This window comes from Gordionus sp. m RMFG-2023, chromosome 3 (genome assembly GCF_954871325.1).
Source record: "Gordionus sp. m RMFG-2023 chromosome 3, tfGorSpeb1-WG-v2, whole genome shotgun sequence".
Lineage (NCBI taxonomy): Eukaryota > Metazoa > Nematomorpha > Gordioida > Chordodea > Parachordodidae > Gordionus > Gordionus sp. m RMFG-2023.
Window position 1 is genome coordinate 35,785,766 of NC_088777.1, and position 26,409 is coordinate 35,812,174.

General features: G+C 26.8%; 1 protein-coding gene across 1 annotated transcript in view; it reads left to right on the forward strand.

Moving 5' to 3' along the window:
- Positions 1-26,409, forward strand: part of LOC135926933 (uncharacterized) — a 98,955-nt gene that overhangs the window by 56,303 nt on the left and 16,243 nt on the right. The window contains exons 18-28 of the mRNA XM_065462864.1: positions 2,576-3,099; positions 4,857-4,918; positions 5,704-5,900; positions 6,667-6,870; positions 11,479-11,573; positions 11,944-12,088; positions 12,403-12,801; positions 14,705-14,855; positions 15,645-17,083; positions 18,792-19,028; positions 25,254-25,372. Of these exons, the coding sequence (XP_065318936.1) occupies positions 2,576-3,099; positions 4,857-4,918; positions 5,704-5,900; positions 6,667-6,870; positions 11,479-11,573; positions 11,944-12,088; positions 12,403-12,801; positions 14,705-14,855; positions 15,645-17,083; positions 18,792-19,028; positions 25,254-25,372 (3,572 nt within the window). The remainder of the gene's footprint in view (positions 1-2,575; positions 3,100-4,856; positions 4,919-5,703; positions 5,901-6,666; positions 6,871-11,478; positions 11,574-11,943; positions 12,089-12,402; positions 12,802-14,704; positions 14,856-15,644; positions 17,084-18,791; positions 19,029-25,253; positions 25,373-26,409) is intronic.

The window sequence follows — 26,409 nt, forward strand, 5'->3', positions numbered from 1 at the left end:
AGAGAATTTTTTTCTCTTCCTAATCATGCCTCAAATTAAGCTTTACCTTCATTATTTATTTCGGAAATCAAATTTTAAACCTTATATTATAGCGTGAAGTTAGCCCCCCCCCAATATTCAAAATTTGAGATTTTTCAAATTTTTAAAACGGGATTGATTTGTACCATTTCAAACTCGATTTGTACCATTACCGTTTTCCAGCTATTGACCGTTAAAGATATGGCGCCAAAAATATAAAACACTCAACATTTATTTTTTTAAAAAATTTTTTAACATACAACGGTAGCGAATTTTTTTCTCTTCCTAATGATGCCTCAAATTAAGCTTTACCTTCATTATTTATTTCGGAAATCAAATTTTAAACCTTATATTATAGCGTGAAGTTAGCCCCCCCCCCCCCCCCCAATATTCAAAATTTGAGATTTTTCAAATTTTTAAAACGGGATTGATTTGTACCCGATTTGTACCATTTCAAACTCGATTTGTACCATTACCGTTTTCCAGCTATTGGCCGTTAAAGATATGGCGCCACAAATAAAAAACACTCAACATTTATTTTTTTTAAATTTTTTAACGTACAACGGTAGAGAATTTTTTTATCTTCCTAATGATGCCTCAAATTATGCTTTATCTTTATTATTTATTTCGGAAATCAAATTTTAAACCTTGGCGCCATATATTTAACGGTCAATAGCTGGAAAACGATAATAGTACAAATCTAGTTTGAAACGGTACAAATCGGGTACAAATCAATCCCGTTTTAAAAATTTGAAAAATCTCAAATTTTGAATATTGGGGGGGGCTAACTTCACGCTATAATATAAGGTTTAAAATATGATTTCCGAAATAAATAATGAAGATAAAGCAATTTGAGGCATCATTAGGAAAAGAAAAAATTCTCTACCGTTGTACGTTAAAAAATTTTTAAAAAATAAATGTTGAGTGTTTTTTATTTTTGGCCATATTTTCAACGGTCAATAGCTGGAAAACAGTGATGGTACAAATCGAACTGTACAAATCGGTACAAATCATTCTCTATTGACCTATTCACTTTTTATTTTTAAGTTCAAAAGTAGGGGGGCTGTCGTGAAGTTGGCCCCCCATTTTGTTCTTTGAATATCTCAAAAACGGTGATGGTACAAATCGAACTAAAAACGGTACAAATCGGGTACTAATCACACCAACTGATAAACCATTGAAAATCAAAAATTGCGGGGCCAACTTCACGGACCTAAAAAACCCTACAGTTTTCAAATAAGAAAATAAAACAATATCTTAGAAAATATTTAATAATCTATTAACTCCCTTTATTGTTAAAGTAATGCATTCATTTTCAATAATTGAACAAAGAGAATTTGTAAAAATGTATCCTTATTATACTTGTCAATTTATTACTACTATCTTGTAATAAATTATCATTACCAATTAAAAAAAATTTTCGAAGATATTTACAAAGTAAGAAATCTTAACAAATTCAATGAATAACAAACATACAACAACAGAGAAACATACGGTAATTTAACACACCCATCTTAGCTAAAAATTATAATAAATTAAAACAAATTATTATTAATAACTCATGATACCATTTTGAACTCAATAATCGTAGCCAATCAAAATTCAGGATCTATTTTAAATGGCAAACTGTAACACAAAATGACTACGTTTCCCTTTTAACTAAAAAATAAGAAAGTCTGATAACACTCGAATGAATTATTAACGATTTTAAGAATCAGTAACAAACCTAATATTTTCAATTCTAAATCTAAACACCATTGAAACCAGAGATCATCAACGGGGCGGGTATGGGCCTTATACGATATTTTCTGCGAGTCTGGACCGGCCTGGGATTTTAAATTTTTTTAATGTTCATTTGAATTTAGTTTATTTAAAACAGTTGCTAGCTTAAAAAAATATTGCAATTTTTTTCTTCTAATAATAAATTATATTACAAACAAATTGACTACCTAAATGAAATATAATTGTTAATTTATATAACTTTCTTATTAAATATTATAAGTCGGTGCAGCCTGGCTCTCGCGAGTAAGCAAGGAAATAAATTTTAGTGCCGAGTTAGACAAATTGTAGAAAATATTTTTACTGTTAAAATATTTTTAAAGCGAATTATTAGGCAAATTCATGTCGATTTCCTTCATAAAAAATTAATACGGGCTGAGATGGGTGAAAAAAATTTTGAGGTGGGCGGAAAAACTTCGACAAAAAATTTTCACAGGTCGGTTCGAACAGGGCTAGTGACTTTTATTTTAAGAGAATAAATAAAAAACTTTTTGTAAAAGAGGACATTGTTTTTAGGATGCTCAGTGTATTAATATCAAATTCATTATTAGTTATAAAAAACTCTTTACTGAACAATTATTATTTTATCGATAAAATTATATTTATACTGAATAAAAATATTTATCAATTTTTTATTTAATACAGGTATTCTATTATTTATACTGAGAGGAGAGTATCAGTCTTTAGTAAAAATTAAAAAAAAATATTGAAAATTTCGTAATAATGAATGTCATAATTATTCGCCTTTTCATGTTACTAATATTTTATTATTTTACAGAGGATTATGAAGACTACATGCGAAATCGCCATAACTCGCTACCAGCCACTAATCCCAAACTTTTTCAGTCATCGACTCCTCTAACAGATTCGAATTTCAACGATAGACAAAACAACGCTTCGCCAAACAATGAACCTCGAAATACAGAAAGTCCTCAAAATTCCCAGATTCGTGAAAATTTATCCCAACCTATATCTAGCTTTAATCTCACCAACCTTGACAATGTTAATTCTCTTCAAAATTCCTCGAGTAGCTCGGTTTATATGGACCACTCAGATCCCGATATATTAAATTGCGATTCCCTAACACTTACCTATCCACCAGGTTGTCTGGACACCTCAGCTAATTGTCATTTCGCTGTCACAGTTAACAGAGACAGGTCACATAAAAATAACGGGAGATTCGTGGTAACCTACGTCGTGACCAAATATATTGACGCTTACGATGCAATTGAGTTAAACAGTAGACAGAGACGGGGTAGGGATCAATTTACAGGAATTATGATGTCGCGACACCTTAATAGGGTCAGTTTAACTTTAACGGCTAATCAAACATTTAAACGCATTTGCATTGACTCAAAATAAAATCTTATTAAAAAAATTATAGAGTATTTATTGGAAAAGGCAAATTTTTTGTATCCCCCTCCCCCCGCCTATTAATTTGATAGCTTGAAATATATATAAGTTTGATAGAAAATTTATCAATGCATCAAAAGAAAATAAAATGCATTCCGATCTAATTCATGTCATAAATTATTATCTTCATGTTTTTTTTAGTTCAATTAAATTTTATGGTATCGATATGCTTTATTTAAATTTTGTTTGAAAATGTTTTTTTTTTGAAATGTAATTGTTAATTTATATCAAAAATCAAATCGGTTAAATTTTTTTTCCAAAACAAAGTTTAAATAAAGTATATCTATATATGCACGCACATCAAACTGCAAATTTGGATTCTTATAAATTATAAAAACAAGCATAAATTATGTGACAATATAAAGATTCCTATATTTGCCATTTTATTAAGAAATTTTTTTACGCTTTAATTGAGGGTTTTTTTACATTTAAGGCGGTTAAAAAAATATTATAGTGTTTAGGGAGGAGGGGTTAGTAAGTAATCGTTATTAATTATAAATAACGGGTTAATACGTGGTAGACATATTAGGGCTACTTTAGAAAATCGATCAACTTTTTGTTAGAAGATACTCAATAAAAAATTTAAAATAAATAAAAATACATATAAAACATATATAAATAAAGGACTCTTATGTATACAGTTTCTTAAATTAAAATATATCATAAAATGAGTAGTTTAAGATTCAAGATTAAGAGGATTACCGGATAAAATGTTGATCTTTTCCTTATGGTGTAAAAAAGTTTTAAGCCCTTTAGGGCTCTATATGAGTTTTAAAAAATAATAATTTTCGCTATAAAATATTATTTTATTTTCAAAACAATTTATATTTCCGATTAAATTCTCTAAAGTTAAAATCAAATACTTAGTCACTTTATTATTAGGTGTTTTTTTAAAGATATTTGATGCTAAAAAATTGAATTTTAACGAATTAGGGACAAATCTAAAAAAAGGAAAATATTATAATAACTCTAAATAAGCCTAAAATCTAAGCATAATGAACTTGATACCTCTCAACAAAAATATAAAACATATGTTAAGCCTAAATGACTTTTGAGAAATTTCATTTCACAAAATAATGGTCATTTAGCTTAATTTGAGCAGTAAGTTTACTTACCATTAGAGATCTGCAAAGTTAGGCCCGGCCCGAGGTTCGGGCCTGGCCGGGCTCGGGCCTAATTCTATTTAAAATAATACAGTTCGGGCCGGGCCTAATATTTTAAAACAAATATCGGGTCGGGTTGGATCTTGGAAATTTTTTTAAATATATCTAAATTTATCAATTTTATATTGAATTTTTTATGTAAAATAAAAATATTTGATTTTATTTATTGAAACTAAACGACATATAACATATGTCTTTTATTTTGAGTAATTATAAAGATTAATTTCTATATTTAAATGGTAAACTTTTTTGAAAAATTTTAAGTTCGGGCCGGGCCGGCAAAACTTTTTTAAAAAAATTTCGGGCCGGGCCAGGCCGGGCTTGAAAAATTAGGATGCAGATCACTACTTACCATTATAATGTAGTTTGTATTTTAATTTTTTTATGATATTGTTGAACGACCATTATCTAGTGCGATGATAATTTATACATTATTTCATTTTTCATAATTATTCACTTTCGATCATTTTTTTAAAAAATTAGAAATCGACGGATGTCGTATTGGGTTGGAAAGATAGATATGGTGCTCCTATGATATCGGACATGTAAATCAAAATCTTTATGCAAAATAATATTATTTTTATTTACGGGTTCAATTCATGATTCAGAATCAGGCCGACTACCGATTTAGCCGAGGCAGGCCCAGTTTTTTAAGATAGTTTTTTTTTAAAATCTGGAAGCCCTAGATTAACCAATTAATTTGTCGATTTTTATTACTTTTTTTTAATCATTGCCTTAACAATTTTTTTTGAAATGCATAAAATGAACTTTTTTAAAATATTAATATTGTTAAATTATTTTTTTATGGTTCTATGGGATGTCGAGAAATAAAAATTTTATTTCTAGGTCCGCCATTGCTAAATTTTCTCTTTTTGAGAATGGCGATTTTAAAAAATTTCTTGTACCGGCATGACACTGAGTTCAAAAAAGTAATTATAAAAGCTAAGTTCTACATACTATAAATCTGCAAGAACCGGGCTGAGTAATTTAAAAAAAATTAAAATGGGCTGGGTTTGGCAAAAAAATTTGTGGCCAGGCTTGGTAATTTGTACAAAAATTCTTAAAGGGCCGGAGCGGGCCGGGCTTAGCAGACATTTTAAATCGTTCATAATTTTATTTGAATATGATCATTTGAACATAAAATAATCACCTTAAGATAAGTTTCCGAATTTATTTTATTTTTTAGCTTAAAATTTATGTTAGAATTGAGTATAAATGTTTCTCTTAAATCCCTTATATAAAAGCGATTAGCATTTTCTCCTGATTGTGCTATAATATAAATATCATTTTTTTCTAAAAACAATCTTTTCTTTTTAAATTGCAAAAAAAGGTTCACCACTAACTTTGGCTCCACACTTTACATGGATACCAGCCAAGACATATTTCGGGCCTCCTTGAAAAAATTGAGCGTGGGTATAGAGGACATAGGTAATATTACCTTAGTGACAGCCCAGCCTAGAAGACAGAAAATAGTACTATCATTCAATAGGCTCACAGCTCCTTCATTCGTGAATACCAACGAACCTGGTAATTATCAAACGTCTTTCAAAACAGTTTTAAAGAAAAAAATCAAAATAAAGGAAGGAAATGAATTATCATTTATTAAATTGCCTTGGTTAATTAATGGGGATGATGATGGGGGATATTTTACTTACTTTTTAATGTTTATGGAGGATCAACTAGTAGGAGAGGAATATTTTGCTTATATATTTTTTAGGTATAAGAAGTTGGGATATTGGAGGAAGTGTTTAACACACATACCTAGAATTTATCGGAGATATTTTATTAACTATACAATATAATAAATTTATCGTGTCCCATAAATACGCATATAAATCCATATAAACAAAGTAAATTCAAAAGTCTCCCCTGTTATTCGCATCTCCCTTGTTCTCCTTACTATCTTCTTTTCTTCTAAACTCCTTTGTCTTGATTGACCTATTGTCTATAATTTTTGACACTTTTTTACTTACAAATGTAAAAGATCTACTATTTTATTTGAACAGTTTTCAACCAAAACTTTAACCCAAATATATAATAATTTATGATGTTATATTTTTGGAAAAAAAATGAAAAAAAGAAATATTTTTTGAAAGTTAAGATGTCATTAAAAAAAGAGATTTTTTAAATTTTCATTTAAAAAATATTCTATCTCGATATTAAAATTCCAGATAGGGTTTTTTGGATAAATTTATTGTGAAAGAAAGAATCAGATGGATGGAAGTTTCATATTAGTAATCATGAATTATTTATACTTCCTTCTTAGTTAAATCCGCATTTTCCTTATATACAGAACAAGACATATTCCTGTCATCATCGCCCGATGATTCGAATGATTGCTTTTACTTTTTTATGCCATCTTACCGAAAATCGTTCGAGGCCATGGATTATTTGATATCTTTCGCTGGCAGGAGAAATTTTAGTGGTTCTGACAGAGAAAATTTCTACCCTTACTTCGAACCCATATCGATCAAACCAGTCTGCATGAACTTTTGCGGTTACAATTTTATTTATAATTAATATTTTTGGTTATAATATCGGAAAGAAAAAAAGAAGAAAAGGGAATATTTATAATATGGTTATTCATTTCTTCCGTATTTTATTCGAAAATTACCAGTATTTTTATAAATTATTTTTTCAGTGAAATAACAAAACTGTCGTTTTATATCTAGTTTTTTTAAATTGACCCTACATTTATTAGCTACTTATTTTTATAATAATTTCATCAAAAGATTTTTATAGATGAAATATAATTATTTATTTATATTATTTAAATATTAAATATGTAAAACATATCAGGAATATATATATATATAAATGATTTTACTAATTATATAATAAACTGTCACAGTTGGGATGAACTGTCATATCAAGGAAGTTGGAACTTAAAAAAATAAAATAAATAAAAATATATACTAAAATTATAGTTTTGAATCCTTTATTAAATACTAATACCAAAAATTAATTATAAATTATATAATAATATAAAAATAAAACATAACCAAAAAAATAAAAAAGTAAAAATATAAAAATACTAAAAATTATATGCGAAAAATTAAGTGAAAGTAAAAAAAATTAAAAAAGTGGAAATGCTTTTAATTATAAAAATGGTGTCTTTTATATCAAATTAACATCATCCGATTATAACTTAAAATTTCGTCTCATTATAATGAACTTTACATCATTATTCAAAAATTTATATCAAACAAAACCAAATAAATTAAAAACCATCATAATATAATACTCGTCTTATTAACAATATACATATTCAAATTCAATTTTATATAAAAAAAATTATTTTTCGTAAATATTCAAATTTATAAGCAAATCGAAATAATGCAATCACAACAGGAATTCTCTTTTTTCAATTAAAAACCCAATTTTAAAATAATATAAAGTAATTAGGTAAAATGAACACTAATTACTATAAAAAGTAAGAAAAAGCGCGGTCAACTAAAAAAAATTTAAAATGAAAATAAGGGTTTATAACCTGACGAATGATAAGAAAAATATAGAAAATCTAAAAGAGAAAAGTATTAAAAAGTAAAATATTATTCTACAAAATATATCCACTTATTTGATTTTAAGGACGTTTTAATAGTATAAGAAAAATCTTGATTAATGTAGAGTAATATAAATGATTTTTAACCTGCAGAATTTGCAATATCTAGGCATTTACCGTTAAAACCATATGTCAACCTTACTCCATACCTCTCTAACCTCAATAGGTTGGTTAAAAGTTTTATTGCCCTAAGACGCGGACAGATCTGTAACCCTCTGAACATCGATTAGTGTATGTAATTTGCAAAAGGGCACTCTTAGGGCTCAGACCTCTATCACAATCCAATTCATTTTTAGTTAAAGTTATAAAGAAACTTCTTTTTTTTTTACTGAACAAATTATTATTTTTTTACTCATCAAGTTAAATTTATACTATAGACCTGCAGAGGTTTAAATTCTGGATTTGAAAAAAAATTCAAGTTTGGTTTATTTATAGTCTCGGCCTGATATATATTTTTTTTAAACTTTTTGCCTCGGTGTAGGATTCTGAAATCAACACCCATTGTAGCTTCAATACCGTATTGATATTTTGATATTGTAGAATCAATACCATATTGATTTTTAAGAGATGTTTTCATCGCTCCAAATATATTGATGGCCATTAAAATTGTAAAATATTTATTCATTATATATTTTTTCATCTTTTCAAATATATTGGCGGCCATTAAAATTGTAAAATACTTATTATTAGATATTTTTTCATCGCTTCAAAAATATTGGGGGCCATTTACGATTTGTAAAAAAATTATTTAAAATAAATTTAAAATAGATTTAAATATATTTAAATGATTATAAAAATGATTTTCTATTCTTTTATATAATTTTTTCAGGGAATTTATTTATTTTACAATTCTTGATATCCTATAGATTTATCTATAAATGTCGATTCAAAGTCAAAGTTTGTAAATTATATTTTAGATTTATTCGTAAAAGTTGAGGTTTGGCAATAAATTAAATACGGGATTAATTTTTCAATATTGTAGAATCAATACCGTATTGATTTTAGATAGTATTAATTTTACAATACTACACCGGCCCGGATTTTTAAATTTGATCATTTTAAAACCAGGCCCAGAATTTTGTATAATCTTAGCTGTATTTTGCAAATTATTTCAAAAGTGAAATTAAAAATATAAAGCATTAATTCAACTAATTAAGATTTTTTTTGTATTTAAAACTTTCATTTATTTAAAAAAATATATATATAATGGGCGGAATCCGAACGTGGGGTTTTGAGATCTCGAATCTCCCTATGTTTTATTTGGAATTTTTTGTTTTTTTAAAAATATTTTTTTAATATTCCTACCATCTGATTCAAAGAACACTATCCTATAAATTGCAGATATCCCAAAGGCCGCCTCCCACGGCCTTCAAACATAAATAATTTAATCTCAAAAGCTCTTAAGCCAGCATCCCAAATACCCCATACCCAAATCATTATATTCAAACAACAACAGAAGACCCGATGGTACCCGCTTAATACCTTGGCCTTCTGCTCCTCCAGTTGCTTGGGATTACACATGCATCATCGATTTTTCGGCGCGATCCAACATAAATGTAATAATTAATTCGGCAGAAATCTTGAGAATAAACAAATATTCAGACATCGCTAACACAATTTTAATCCCACTTGTTACCAATACTCCTGGTGTTTTTAGTGAATAATTCTTTAAATGTATTGCATTATTAGGGAGAAAATTAGCCAAATAATTGGCGATCTTAATAAAGTCTTCTTTTTCAGAAAGCCATTTATGGCTATTCTTCAAATTATTCATTGCTAACAATTAAAGTAAACCTATCTTGCAATTGTTTTTTTTAATTTAATTTTATTCTGTATTTTTTTAAATTTTTATATATATGCGCTATATTTTTATAATCATTAATTGTTATTTATATGACCTATGTTTTAAATTCGTTTTTAAATAATATCAATGTATAAAAAATATAAAATTTCAAAAAATGAAAATTTAAGAGTTAAAAAAAACACCCGGGGCACTTATTGCCTTTTCGCATTGCATATCATAGTTCTTAATTTTTCTTATAGAAATATTAATCCTAGTAAATAAATTAAAATAAATTGTCAAATATGTTAAATTTACTTTCGCCTATATTATATATCACCCGGAAGAATATGTTGTTACCTAAAATTGTTATATAATTTACAAAAAATAAGTCACTCCTTTTCATATTGTCATTCGTGACCCTAGACATGGCTTTTAATGTTCTTATAAATATAGTTGTATTTTTTTTACTCAAAATATTCCCTGCTTAAAAATGGCTAGAACGCACCCCGCCAAAACCTTACCCAGGTCTTCATATTTAATTTAAAGATATTAAATTATCATAAATATTGTCAATAATTTTGTAAATTTTAAAATCTAGATTACTTTATCGTTTAGAATTGATATTTAGTCTTAATAACTTTAAAAAAAATTTATTAGTAAAAATGTAAAAAATTAAAAAGTTAACTTTTGACTAAAATTTAAATTTGCTTAAAACTTTTCATGAGCATATTTCTGAAAACATTTTTAGAAATATTGAAGAATCTTATTAATATACTTTTATGGTTTAAATTTCAAAATTTATTAGTTTTAAAATTATTTGAGAAGAATTATCTGCTCCGAGATACACTACACCTAGCCTCTCCTACATCTATTTTTATTGAATATTAAAGGGATATATATTTAATAGCTTATTATGTCTCAAATCTTAATTTATAATTTTAAAATTTAATAAATATATAGCCAAAAGGGGGCGTTAAAAGCAGAAATAGTAAGATATATTAAAAATTTTACATATGAAACTATATAACATATGTTGTAAAAACCATATAAAAAGACATGAAATTAAAATTTAAAATTTTTTTTTGTAAAAATTATATAAAACCATGGAATGATAAAAAATTTGATTGCAAATTTCTAAGCCAATATTCTGGCGCGGATATGAGTTATCTCTAGGATCGCCTGATGGCACTGAAAACTTTTTCCCTATAGATTTTAAAAAGATGTGGGCCTCATGTCCAAAATTGCTATGTGTCTTAATGACCACAGGACATTTAGGAATGAGCATTTATTTCTTTATTAATTGATATAATTTTTTTTTAATAGCCTAGCCTGTATTTTTTAAATTTTAAGCCAAACCTGGATTTCAAAAATAATATTATTTTCGGCCAAAATTTATGATTTTTAATGATTATTTTTTTTTAATTATCAAAAAAATACTGACAAATTTTGTATTTAATACTGATATTCTATTTTTACTTAAATTTATTTTGGCGCATTAATTTTATGCTGGTAAAAATTAAAAAAAAATATTGAAAATTTTGTAAAAATACTGGGGATTTTAATTATTCGACTAAGGTTTATTTCCTCATTTCAAATAAAAATATAGTTTTAATGGGTTAGGAAGAAATAGGAAAGGAGGAAGTGATGAAATAAATATAGAGAAAAAGAAGTAAGGATTTGAAAAAAAAGATTAACAATTTAGAAAAAAATATAAACAATTAAAACCTTTTTATCATTTTCCTAAAAATTGTTTATTACAGATAAGGACCAATATGCCCAACCCGATTCATACTCTTATCAAAATGAATTGGTTGCCAATTTAAGCTCTTCACAAGGCAATTTCGATAATAACTATGTATGCTCCATTCTATATAAATTTATTTTAGTACACAATAGAACCCTGCACTATTGGATCCCATTTGGTCCAGACGGACTCGGATAAAAATCTAAATTTTATATTGCCGGGTCATTTGCCAAAGCAGATCTGATGCAGGGCTCTGGTATGACTATATTATGAGTATATCTATATTGTGGTAAGAAAACGTAAAAATGTCTTATATAATTTTAAAAAATTTCGGGTAATAGATTTATTTATATAATATAGTGTATTCGCGTAATACATTATATTTATTTATAAGTTCTTAACTATTTTACATTATTTTTCTTTCATCATTTGATATAATAAGACCCTCAAAGTTTAAAATTTAAAAAAAAATTACCCACAGAATATTCAACAGCAGTTAAATGAAAGGCCGCTTAAGAGGGTAGCCTTGCCGGCCAACCCAACCATATTCGATTTTCCGCGTCGACATTTGCAAGGCCTAGAGCAGGCTCCATCTATAGTCACTCAACGTACCATTCCTATATTAGGTATAGAAATGTATATTTAAATTTTTTTTCTTTATTTTTTTTAGTTCCCTTTTAGAAAGAATGCTATTTTTGTTAAATTTAACATCAAATTTGTTAAAATTGAATAATTACTTTATTTTTTTTCCATTTAAATATATTTGTTTATGATTTTAATCAGACCTTCGTATATAACAATTTTTTATATTCATTTTAAACACTTTAGTTTTAAGAAATTTAAATAGGTTTTGGGAAGTTTTTATAAACTTTAATGAAATTGAAGATTTATCACTAAAAACATAACCTCTAACCTTACACACATAATAATATGTAACAAGGCAAATATGTTCACGAGGATATCGATCAAAACGAGTTGAAGCGAAGAAACCTTAATATTGGCCAGAGCCATTTGGACGATTTCCAGGAAAGGAACAATATCAATAATTTTTATAATCAGAAACCCACATTAGTCGAAATAAACGGTGGTTCGGGATCCTTACTAGCTTCCGCCACCGAACTCATCAACGGCTCAAACTCGCTAATCTCTGATGGTTTTAAAATCAATATTATTGAGAAGGCTGAAAATGATAAAAGGGGTTTGGATAATAATAACAATACTGAATCCAATACCCACTCGATTAAAAGTATGACTCTGGTCTTTAAAACGGCCTCTAACTATAACGACAATTTAACGCGACCTTCTACCCGTTATACCGTGAAAGTTCATAGCGGGGGAGGTTTTATTTTTTGTTATTATTTGATTATTATATATTTTTACGCGGCTAAATATTGATTATATATAAACATTTCTAAAAAAATCAAACGCGTTCAACGTTCATTGACAAAAATCGAACGCGTTCACGTTCGTTCAAATTTTTTGATAAATTTTTTTTTTTAAAAATTAATTTAATATAAATAAATGTCTTATATATTTTAACACAATATATTAGCCATGTTAAAAGATAATTTAGTTTTATTTTGATAATATAATTATAAATACAATATGAAATAGCGAATAAAAAGATATTTTTATTTATAAAAAAATTTTCTTTTAATTTTTAATAACAATTAATTTTCAAAATTTTCATCTAATAGACAGGAATGCTTGGCAGTTTACGGCATTAGCTATACTTAAAACGCGCTTTACAGGGGCATATAAGGGGATTGCGGTATTATACTTAATAAACAACTCTTTTAACGTTGGGAATTTATTATAGTTATTTAATCCTTTGCTTCAAAAAATTGAGATAAGTTATCCTCCTCTAATCCATCCTCTACTTCGTCGTCAAAAAAAAAGGATACTTCGAAATTAACAGTTCTTGCATTATCATATTAGGGTTTTCAATGCATTTTTCCAATAACGCTATAAGTTTATTTTTTTATAGGTTCGTTCTGTGGAAGTTTTTTCAAAGGTCATTGGAGCTTGAATACTGGATGTATAATTGCAGAAAAAACATATTGATCTTCATATATATGTTCAAATCTTTAAAAAAATAAAATATATGTAATTAATTTGATAAGGTTTACTATCTTTTATTAATCCCATTTAATACTGCGTCTATCAATGGTTGACCATATTTTAAGTCGTTATTGTTGGGATCAAATAGCCCAAATGCATTTTCTCTTCGACTATAATGATTTTACTTAGTTATTATATAAAATAAAATAATTAATATTACAATCGAATGTCGTTTTAAATTGAAGCTTGAAGATTTTGAAACTGATATAATACTTTTTGGGCACATTTTATATTCGGTAAGTATTGAATTAGCTCCTTCAATACAGAATGCTACTGTAAAATATTTATCATATTTGGGCCATGGTAATGTTAATTCATCTGATTTTGAACTTCTTTTGAATTTTTAGAATCAGATGATGATGATGAAATAATAATATCTATGTTTATGCTAATCTATTGAATTAAAATATAAGTAATAATATTCAAATTAATTAACTATAATAATGGCGTGAAACTTGAAATGTTAAGGAAAAACAGATGATTATAAAATTTAAGACTTTTTTCTTAAAAAATTCAGATTAATATTCAAATAAATAAAAATATAAAGTGTTTTTAAAATTGAACCAACGTTAAATTCAAACGCGTTCGTCATAAAAAAGGAACGCGTTCATGGTCAAAGTTCGTCAAAAATAAAAGGAACGCCGTTCATCATTTTCAAAAAAACGAACTTCGTTTACGAACACGTTCAAAATGAATGCGTTCGTTTACAACACCCTTATATATTATAAATTATTAATACATCCTTTAAAATAAGATTAATAAGAAGGGAATATCAAGATAGAATAGGCGAAAGACCAAAATAACAAACTATAATATACAACAAACAAAACTAGGCATTTTATGGCTTTAGGATTATCTAAATATGCCGGTTTGTTTCTGTACCCCCCCCCTTTACGATCATTATTCATGATTCTTTCCCATGATTTATATTAAACCCATTATTTTCTTGTCATTAACTTAACTCCCAGTTTTTCTCAAATTTTATTTGATATCAATATCATTTGATTATCAACACCTTATATTTAAACATGTTCATTTTAATTTAACTCTCTACATCAAACAAGAAAAAGGTAATCCAAAATTTACATAACCAATTTTAAAATCATACAATAATATTATAGATTACGTGAAAGAAACGCCAAAAACACAATTTTGTACTTTCACTCCCGATCCCGGCCCTTGCTTCCAATACGTTTCTAAATGGTTTTTCGATACAACTACCCTCGCCTGCATTCAATTCGCCTACGGGGGTTGTAGGGGTTCTCTTAATAGGTTAATTTACAACATTATATTATTTTAAATGATCTTCTCAAAAGGTTGTTTCCCATTAGGGAAATTATCGCTAGAAATAAGTCAATATTTTTGAATTGTTCCTCGATGCATGTGTTGTGTAGACACACTGGAAAACGAATAATACGAGTATATTTCTGAGATTGGTATTCCTCACATACTGAATTCCATTTTCAGGAAAGTGATTTTTAGAAAATTTAAAATACACGCTCAATAAATGTTTGCCAGAATTGAATTCCAGTAGTATGTTTTAAATATCTATCCTAAAAATTTCAGAAAGCAATACAACATTGCAGGCTGTATGTAACATTATAGATAAGGTTTTAAAATATATTAATTTAACACATTCTTATTCATCGATTGGAAAATTATTTTGATTTTATTCAAATAAATAACTTCCTTTCTCTTAAACGAATTAGAAAATGCTTTATTATTATTTTTTCGTTTTAAGACTGAAATGATCAAAAATGAATTTGGGCATGAGGTCAAAATTTTTAAAATCTTGAAAGCGATCTTATTTAATAGATATAGTGTGAGCATAGATTGTAACAAACATTGAAGTAATTTTTTTTGTATTAACAGATTGTTTAGATTGCAATAAAAATATTTATTATATAAGAATATTATATAATTCCTTTATAAAATTGGGGAAAGAAATTTATAACCATTTTATGGGCAATCTTAGACTGGTTCATATTTATTTTTTAGAATTATTAAGTTATAAATATTATATTATATATATTTTTTTGCCAAATAAAAATTAAAAATGAGATTTGACAGCAAAGAACAGTGCACAACTGTATGTAGGCCCGTCGTTGAAAGATTAAAATTTAGAGCTTATCTAGCCAAAAATCCAAGATTGCCTCCTTCGCAATCGAATATTACAACTGATCGAATTTATCATTCCCAAGTTACTAGACAATTCGTACAAAATAGGACGAATACACAAAATAACCTCAGTTCTATCAATACATTAATAACCGAAAATAGTCATCCTAGCTTAGCCGCCCAACTTAAAAGTAATTTAGTGAGCAATCGTAACCATGGTCACGCAATCAAAGAGATTGTAGAAGTAAAAGAAAATAAGATTTTAACCACAGAAAGAAATTTCGATTATAGAAATAACGTTAATTACGTGAATGCGAACAATTTTAGTGTGGTCATCACCTCCAAACCTTATGATACACAGAGACCGAATGTTGTTCAAGATGTTGAACCTGATGCAAAAATTCAACAAATCAACACTGATAGTGATACTGCTGAGGGCATTGAAGTGAAGAAAATCTTCAATGTAAATGACTTTACGAAAACCAATCTCTCCATTTTGAATGATGAAAATCACAGACAAGTCCTAACCGTTTCTAATAGTGGAGCTAATAATAATAGCGATATTTACGATCTAAGTAACAACAACGGTATACCGAACAAAGTTAACGGTGAAAAATATTTGGTAAACGTAACCAAGATTGGTGTGGGAAGCGATATGTCCCAGCATTCGGATGAAAATATCATTGTAGGTCCTTTACTCATTGATGAAGAGTCTAATAATAATCAAGCTACCCTTAATAATTCGACCTTTTTACGTTCCTCTCTTTCTTTCTTCCCTTTCGCTCGACTGTACACGAATGAATCTTCCCGTCATGGTTTCCACGATGACGCAAATGTTAATGAGTATATGCCTGATGTTGGTAATTTTTCGAAAGATACGAAAGCAGAGGAATATGAGTATAGATTGAGGCAGGGAGACAAGACTAAGGATGAAAATAAAGCTTTCAACTCTACACATTTGGGCGATAATGATAGAATTCATAATTTCACCTTCTCTATAAACGGGCATGATAAAAATAACGAAGAATATAGGCACGTTGAAAGAGATGAAAGAGTTAACGATACGCAAGCGGGCGCTGAATGGGAAATTAATTTAACTAATACGGTAGCTAGTGTTCAGAAATCGTTCGCCACTACTAATAAATCAGATCTGTCAACCAGTTTTTATAATCATTCTAGTATATTTAACTTTGGAAATAGCAGTGATAATGATATAATTTCTCTGAGTTCTAATTTATTTGCGATCGATAAAAATCCCCCGCAGAATATTAATACCGAAGGAGGAAATAAAAGCTTTAATCCCGATAAATACGTAAATGAGGAACTGATAAAATCATCTACTAGTGCTTTGATTGAACCAACTAGGAATCCTCATATATCAGGTTATTACCAACATTTTGTTTGAGCATTTATAACTTTATGTTTAAATTCTATACTTAATATTAAACTATGCCGATATTAAATATCGGATCGGGCCAATATTTAGAAAAATATTTTATTTTATACATAATTTCATAATAATAAACTCATAAATGGAACCAAAATTCAATTTATTTGTACTGTTTAAAAAGAAGCGAATTATTTTAAAAGATAGAGCAACAATGTGATTTTTCTGTTATCTGCAACAAGAAAAGGATTTTAAAATATATAGTGAGTCACATTAATCTAGTTATATTAAAATGACTAGATTTAAAAAATTTTCTAAAACGGCTAACTCTATATTTTACCCAAAAGTATATTATCCAAGCTTACATATTTTGCCCAGAGCTGGCAAAAAGGTTTAAACATTCATTGTAGGGATTTCGAGGCTGAGGTGAAAATATTTAGGCTAGCTGTTTTTAAATCGTCGAAATCGAGCCATTTAGCATTACTACATTCAGCCATAAGTATGGCTATATTTTAGTGCTGTAAACATTTTTAAAAAAATCGAACGCGTTCACGTTCAAATTCAAAAAAAAGGAACGCGTTCAAGTTCATGAACGCGTTCATGCGTTCAAAATTTTATGATAAATTTTTTTTAAAATTTAATTTAATATAAATAAATGCCCTATATTTTTCAACACAATATATTAGCCATGATAAAAAATAATAGTTTTATTTTGATAATATAATTATAAATACAATATAATAGAGTGATAAAAAAATAAATTTATAAAAAAATTTTCTTATTAATTTTTAATAATAATTGCTTTTCAAAATTTTCATCTGATAGGCATGAACGCTTGGCAGTTAATACAGCGTTAGCTATACTAAAAACTCGCTCAACAGGGGCAGATGAAGGGATTGCGGTGTTATACTTGATAAACGATTTTTTAAAAGGGGGAATTTATTAAAAACATTTAATGTTTTATCCATTGTCTCAAAAAATTGAGCTATGTTATCATCCTCCAATCTGCCCTCTTCTTCCTCGTCAAAAAAAAAGGATATCTCGGAATTGATTTTAATACAGTGAAATATTTTTGATATTTGGGCCATGGTAATTCTAATTCATCTAATATTGAATTTTGATTTTCAGAATCTGATGATGAAATATTTATATCCATGCAAATGCTAATCTATTAAATTAAAATATAAAATATTCAAATTAATAAACTTTAATCTTATCTTCTCTAGCAGTAGCACGTTATGGTACGTTAATTGCAATATGAAAGAGGAAAAAGTAAAAACAGCTGATTAAAAAATATAAGACTTTTTTGTTAAAAAATTGGATTAAATATTAATTTTTCAAATAAATAAAAATATAAGACTTTTTTCTTAAAAAATGCGAATTAATATTAATTTTTCAAATAAATAAAAATAAAAAGTGTTTTTAAAATTGAACGAACGTAAAATTGAACGCGTTCATCAAAGAAAATGAACGCGTTCACGTTCAAAGTTCGTCAAAAAAAAGGAACGCCGTTCATCGCTTTTTTCCAAAAAACGAACTTTGAACGCGTTCGTTTACAACACTACTATATTTTAAATGAGATAATTAACTTTTTGAGAATTAATAAAAAACAAATTACACTTATTAAATCGCAAAAGTTAGTTTGCATTTTAAAAATAGATAAAGCCAAAAACATAATACAACATCTTTTTTAAAAATTTTAGATATCACATCTACTCCCGAGAGACTAAATTGGTATCAAATTAATCATAATGAGGATGAAAAAGATGAAAGAAGGGAAGAAGAAAGTAAAAAAGGAATAGAAAAAGAAAGTGAAGAAACTGAAATTACTAAATTTACTTTAACATCACCTGTTTATAATAATTTCACTACGCAATATTATGTTAGTCCTAGGAAGGAATCTTTTTTGAGTCGCAATCCCGATATGAATGCCATGAAAAGTATATTATAAAAATTTTATTTTTTAATAACATAGGTTAAGTGTTTGGTTTTTATTTTATATCATGTATAGTCTTATTATGTTCGATAAAATGATTATTTGGTTTTATCATTAAGAAATGGGTCTGTAAACTACCCAGGATTTGTTAAAGAGAAAAAGCACTATTAGGTGGGTTTTCCCACATAAATTTTATTGAAAGGTTTTAGGTCTATTTATTGCAGGCCTTTGGCTGGGTTACCTTTTTTAAAGAAGAATTTTTTTTTATATTAAAATGATTATATTTTAAATTTTGAATTATATAGGCATTATTTTAATTAATTTTTATTTATTTTTAAATTATTGTTTATAGTGACTTCATTTTTTGGAGAGAGGGGGGTGGGAAGAATGTGGGGAATTTTTTTTATTACATTAAAATTATTTTTAAGAAAAGAGAGAAATGACCCAAGCCCCTCAACTCGGTATGCTTAAGAATGGGCCAGACACTTTTCACTAATATAAACAGCTAGTTTTCCACGAAAACCTTTCAGGAATTATTATCATAATATATATATACAAGTTTTAATCGCCATTTTTTTATAATCAGTGGGGTTCAGCAGTTTCTATCTCACATCATGCCCCTAAGTAGACTATCCAATCCCCATTTTGGGAATTATTTTTTGACCCGATTTTTTCGAATGGAAACCCCACGTCTAGAATTTGAATTTGTTTCATCAAAACAAAATATTATTCAAAATATTATAATCTTCCTATCCATTTTTATTTAAAACACGAATGTACTCCCCTCCCTTTACTTACTTAAATATTTGACCTATTTTATTATGGATAATGATATATTATAAAACTATCAGAGACCTGATGTCTTGAAATCCTGCCCCGAGTGGGCTGTAAAAGGGTATCGTTTATAATACCGGCGGACCTAAAATAATTTTTACAAAACCCTGGCTGGGTCAATTTTTAAAAAATAAATTTAAATTTTGTCAATAAATTACTTATAGAATCATATAAATAATCGTCTTAAATTCATTTGCTGCTTATATTTTCAATCTCCCTTTGAAACAATTTACAAAATAAAGGGGTGACTGAGACTGTTCGAACCGACTTTTGCAAAATCAACTATAACTCCTTGTTTTTTTGGATATTATAAAAAACAATATATGAATAGATACCTTCTTATAAAAAATTTTAAGAATATAATCATATTTGAAATTTTATTTTTGTAAAAATGGACCCAACAAGCCCTAATAGGGGGTTAGATAAACCACTTCAAGGGGCTTCCTTAACCATTAGTTTTTTAGACTATAATGAATTAAAATGCATTTTTATTTATTAATAATGATACGTATAGAATAATTTTATTGTTCAAAATATCATAATACTTATTAATTAAAGCTAATTATATATAAAAATTGAAACTTAATTTTGGTTAATTTAATAAACATTTTGGACATATAAAAAATTATCGAAATTTGAACTAGAGGGGGGCGCGAGCCGTGAAATAACGCGGCGTGAGTGTGAATAAATTTTAAATAATTAGGCGTGACGGGCTTTCCCAAAATTTTTCCCGGGCGTGATTGGGCGTGAACATAAATTTCTCGTGAACCACGGAAATTTTAATTTTTAAAATTGTTTCTTTATAAATTTGCAATTTTATAATTATAATATATTTTTTTAAATTTAATTTAGTTCCTTTTTTAAAAAATAATAATTTTTGAAAACAAAAATCTTCCGTATTTTGTAAACAACATCTGGTAATCATGCCACTAGTTCTATATTCTTTTTATGTTTAGGTGTTTTATCACGTGACTTTTTGCTAAATTTTGTTTAAACTTTTTACAGAAAATCAGTTATATTTCATTTGTAAAAATCAAATTTTACAAGCTAGGCCAAGGGTTAATAAATGTTGGTGTTGGACAACAAAATATAAAAGATGTACTTGTGAGTCGGAAAACTCTCATGAATACTCTAACTCCAAAAATATACCATGAAATTAAGATTAAAAGCATGATCAATAATAATTACTTGTCAATAACCACTGATTTTTGGATGGATGACTATAAAAATCGAAGTTTTTTAATCATTACATGGCATATTATCATTAAGGATTTTGAATTGAAAACATTTATTTTGGCCATAAGGGAAATAAAAACAGGCGACAATATTAAAAGTAAATCAATTCAATTTTTAGAAGAATACAGAGAAGTAAAAAATTATTTATGTATAGTTGCGTGACTGATAACGGATCAAATTTTATAAGGGTATTCAAAGATGACGAAACGCTAGTACTAAATAATATTTTTATTTTGCATTATATTTTTGACAATTGTTAAAAATAAATGGTGTAAAAAAATAGTACAATATTTCAAACAATCTACAGCTTATAGCAAGCTAAGCCACACCCTTAGACAAGATATAATAACGAGATGGAACTGTGTATATATCATGAAACAGAGTTTCTTAAATTCATATTCTGAAATACAGGTGTACTTGTTTAGCAAGCAAGAATTAAATAGATTAGCCACAATTGATATCAACATCATCCGCGAGTTAGATAAATTTTTTTCAATATTTAAAGAATGCTCGGATAATCTGAGGGCAGATTCTCGCCCCACAATAAATGAAGTTTATCTATGGAAACAAAAATTAGTAAAATTTTCTTAACTTCCTAAACGTGATACAATAATAATTAAAACCTTAAAACAGAACAAGATTTTTTTAGCTAATATATAAGGCAGTCCTAATTCTAGATCCGAATTTCAAAAGTCTTAAGTTTTTAATAGAACAAAACACCACGAATTTTCGGGCGTGAATCAAAATATTTTCGTGAACGGGCGGGTCGGGTCGAAAATTTTTTAGTGGTAAGCGTGTATGGGCGTGAATTTTTTTTATTACCATCGTAAGCGGGCGGGCCGTGAATAAAAAATTAGGCCCGGGCCCACCTCTAGTTTGAACATATACCATGTACCCATTCTTGGCACATTCTACATTGGTACTACTCTTCGCCTTTAGGATGTTTTATATAATCTAGCTTAAATATCTAATATAATAAATAGTGAAGAATAAATTTATACCTTTTTAATTGAGAGGCCATAAAAAATTTGGCTAGTTTATCTCTTGTAAATGTAATATCTCGTAAAGTTCGATCTTGGAATACCTAAAATAAACATGCAAATAAAATATTAGATTATTTTAATTATAAATTAAATACTAATATAATAATATTATATTTCATCATAATTTTAATCCATCGTTGTTAAAATATAAGAACATATAATTTAAAAATTACATTTAAAAATAATATATAAATAATATTTTAATCTTTTTACTAGGGGTGTACCGATACCACTTTTTGGAGGCCGATCCGATATTAAATTGATATCAGCCGATTACCGATCCGATATCATATCTAATTTTGTATTCTGTAAAGATACCAATGGTTTTAATTTTTAATATACTTTTTATTAGTATAACATATATAATTTTACTATACCATAACATATGTCATTTAAATATATTATAATGATCAGTTATAGTTTATATTCAATTCAATTGCAATTCTAAAAGTATATAAAATATTTTTATTGATAAATTACTTATTTATATAATAAATAATAACATAAACTATTTACATAATTAGTAATATACAAATATATTATTAAATTTGAAATTAATATTTAAAATTAATATATCGAAGATTTCTTTTTAGAAATACCAAAATTTCCAATTTATCAGAGATCAGTCTGCGGTGATGGGGATTGTCAATATCACTAGCATCACTAAAAACACATTCTGAAGATTATTGAACACTTTTTTAAACAGAATGCTAAAAAAAATAACTATATGGCAGAATGTTTATTAACTAATTATTACTATTAAAAAAATTAAACATAAAAATGGATTTCAATTTTATTTATAAAAATAAATGGTTTTTTAGATATAACTTTTTCTAAAAAATTTTATAATATTTTATTTTTGTTAAAAACGCCATTTTTTATCGGATCGGATCGGAAAATTTTATAATATTTGCCGATAACCGATATTTTAAAATGGGTGAAATATCGGCCCGATCCGATATAAAATATCGGTAAAACCCTACTTTTTACCATTACCATTTAGATTTTTATTTAAATAATCTCTATTATTAAATATTGTTAAAATTAGATTTTATTGTATGAAAATTATATAAAATTAATACAATAATACTATATTTCATCATAATTTTAATCAATCATATGTTAAAATATAAGAACATAAAATTTACAGATTAAATTTAAAAATAATATATATATCGTGGTAGGCAGAGAGTTGGTTAATAAATTTTATTTTTAAAATAGTAAAAGTATCAAAATACATTTATATCTGTCTAGATTATCAAATTCATAATATATATACACAATAAATTTGAATAGTAATTTTTAAATGTTAAGTTAAATAAAAGTTGTTTAACTCACTATACGAGTTAAATTAAATATACGAATACCAAATTGAATAAATTAACGTTTATAAAAATATATCGACAAATCCTATAAAATTATTCCTAAATTTAACTAAACTATTTTATATTATTAATTTTCTAATTAAATATAAATAATATTTTAATTTTTTTTACATTTTGTCTTTTATTTACATAATCTCTATTTTTATTGCTAAAATCTGATTATATTGTTAAAAATACATAAAATTATTATGTTTATATCTTAAAAATAAGACAAATAATGTAGATAAATTTACCTGTTAGTTGGCTAGTGATCCTTGTTGATTTACAATCTTCTATACCTTAAAAATAAGACAAATAATGTAGATAAATTTACCTGTTAGTTGGCTAGTGATCCTTGTTGATTTACAATCTTCTATACCTTATTATCTTAGTGTTAAGGTTGTTGGCAGGGAGAAGAACAAAATTAAGAAAGTGTTTTAAAATTTTTATTTATTTAAAAAATTATAAACGAAAATGCAATATATTTTGATGCTTATATAGTTTATAAAAATCAATTTATATAAAAAATCTATTTAATAATTTATATAAGCAAACTATTGAGTTAATATTATAAAATGGGTCCGTAAGGTTAATATAAAAAATCAATCCGTAAGGTTAATATTGAATTAATAGATAGCGAAAAAATTATTTTTAAAAAATCAATCAGGACATCTCAACACCTACTTACATTATAATATCAATCATTAAATTTTAATATACTTCTAGATAATTATTAATATAAAATGACCTTTATTAATTTTATTTATATTTATATTTTCGCACCATCGAATAATGTAATAATTACTAAAAAATAATTCAAATGGGTTGAGGTCTATGATCTAGCAAACCCCGCTAGCTCCAAATTTACTATCATGATTGAAATAATATCTAGACATAATAAATACTCATAAAACTTTCTCAAATTATAAAAGAGTGTTAAATTATATATAAATTATCATTATTTTAATAAAAAATTAAAATTCGGTCATGTATAAATCTTGAATTTTTTATCAAATTCTTAATAAATTATTTCAAAAGGTTTTTTGTTTATTATTAGGATAAATTTTTAACCTTCTGATGTGTTTAATTTTGAAATGGGGGTTTACCTAGACCCAGTCTCCCTAAAGCCAAAGTTTAAGTAATAAAATTTTAAAAATCATGTCCATGCTCAAATAGTTGACTACTGCAGATTTCTGAAAAGTTATTAGCTTTTCTAAATGTTCAAATAGTTTTTCTCAATAATATCATATTTACCGATAATATTACAACTTTCTATCACTTCATGTTGGAGATTGAATAAAAGATACCGTTATTTTTTAATATAACATCATTTCAGGAGGCCCTAAACACCTCATGATGCCTGCGGGTTCTTGCATCACTTCACTTTTGAATAAAATATTAAATCTGATTCATATTTATACAATTTCATTCCTCTAAGAATAGCATTGCCAAAATTGCTTCCCATTTTTCACTTTTGGTCCAAAATGGGTTAAATTAACAAAGGTTTATCGATTTCTTCTAAAAATATCATTTCAAACAATGTGCATATCATTTCAAACCTGTATAATATAAAGTATCATTTTAAACGGTTAAATAAGATTAGGATGATACTATACAATACAGGTTTGAAATGATATAAGTTTGAAATAATAACAAGTTTTAAATTACATCTTATGAGGTAAAATTTTATATTAATAAATTTTAAAAATATTAGAATATGTTATTCTAATAAACCAAATTTATATTAAACAGAGATTGTATCGTCTATCAAATACCCACCTATACCAAATCAACTAGCTGAAGTCACCACGAAATCATACAATAATAGCCTCAACCACACCAATTTACCCACAAATCCAAATGTCATTCAAGTTACTTCAGAATTATATAAAAATCTCGTAATAAAATTAAACATCCATAAATAAAGTCACAATTCAAATTCAATGACGGAAAATTTATGCTCTATTACCACTATAAAATAAACTATTTGTGATCTATTAATTGATACATTTAATTTGTCCCGACGAATATTTTAATGATATGTTTGAGAGCGAATAATGAGTTTATTGAGTTTATTTTTTTTTACCCATTTCTTCAAAAATTTAAATTTTATAATAAAAGTTATAATTTATTCATAATAATTGATTCTATATAAACCTCAATACGAATATTCGAATCATTATAGCCACTAGAGGTCTGACATGGCTGGTTATAACCCAAAGCCCGCCTGTCGTTTTTAATTCTTTACCCGCCCGCCCATTAGTCAAAATTTTTTTACCCGTCCGTCCATTAGTTTAAAATTTTTTACCCGCCCGCCTATTATTTATTATAACTCACACCGCTCATTATTTATTATAACTCACACCGCCCATATAAAATTTAAATAAGCTCATTCTTCCAATTTTTTAAGCATCTAATGAAAAAAAATGATTTAGTTGCAGTGCCACATCCCTACAAAAAAGTTTTATAATTTAGGAAATTGCTATATTAAGTATTAAAAAAATATTCAATTTAAATTAAGGATAAGGAATTTATTTATCTAATAAAATATTTATGTAATAATATAAAATTCATATTTATTGATACTAAAAACCTTACAGCAATGCTAATTCCTTGTTGAGAAGAAGTACTGGTTGCTGGATTCGCCGATATTTTTCTAGCTAATCTTGATAGCTTTGATAAATCTTTTTCTTGTCATTTCTACCAAATTAGGACATCCTTTTGTATATCCTATACTCAAGTGAGATATTTAAATAAAAAGTCAACATTAATAATAAATAAATAAAAGCAATTTAAATTAATTGTTTATAAATTGTAAATTTAAACTAAACTAAGTAGCCTAAAATCTTGCTAAATTATACAAAAACTCTTTTAAATTTAAATATTTTGTTATGTCATTAGGTAATGC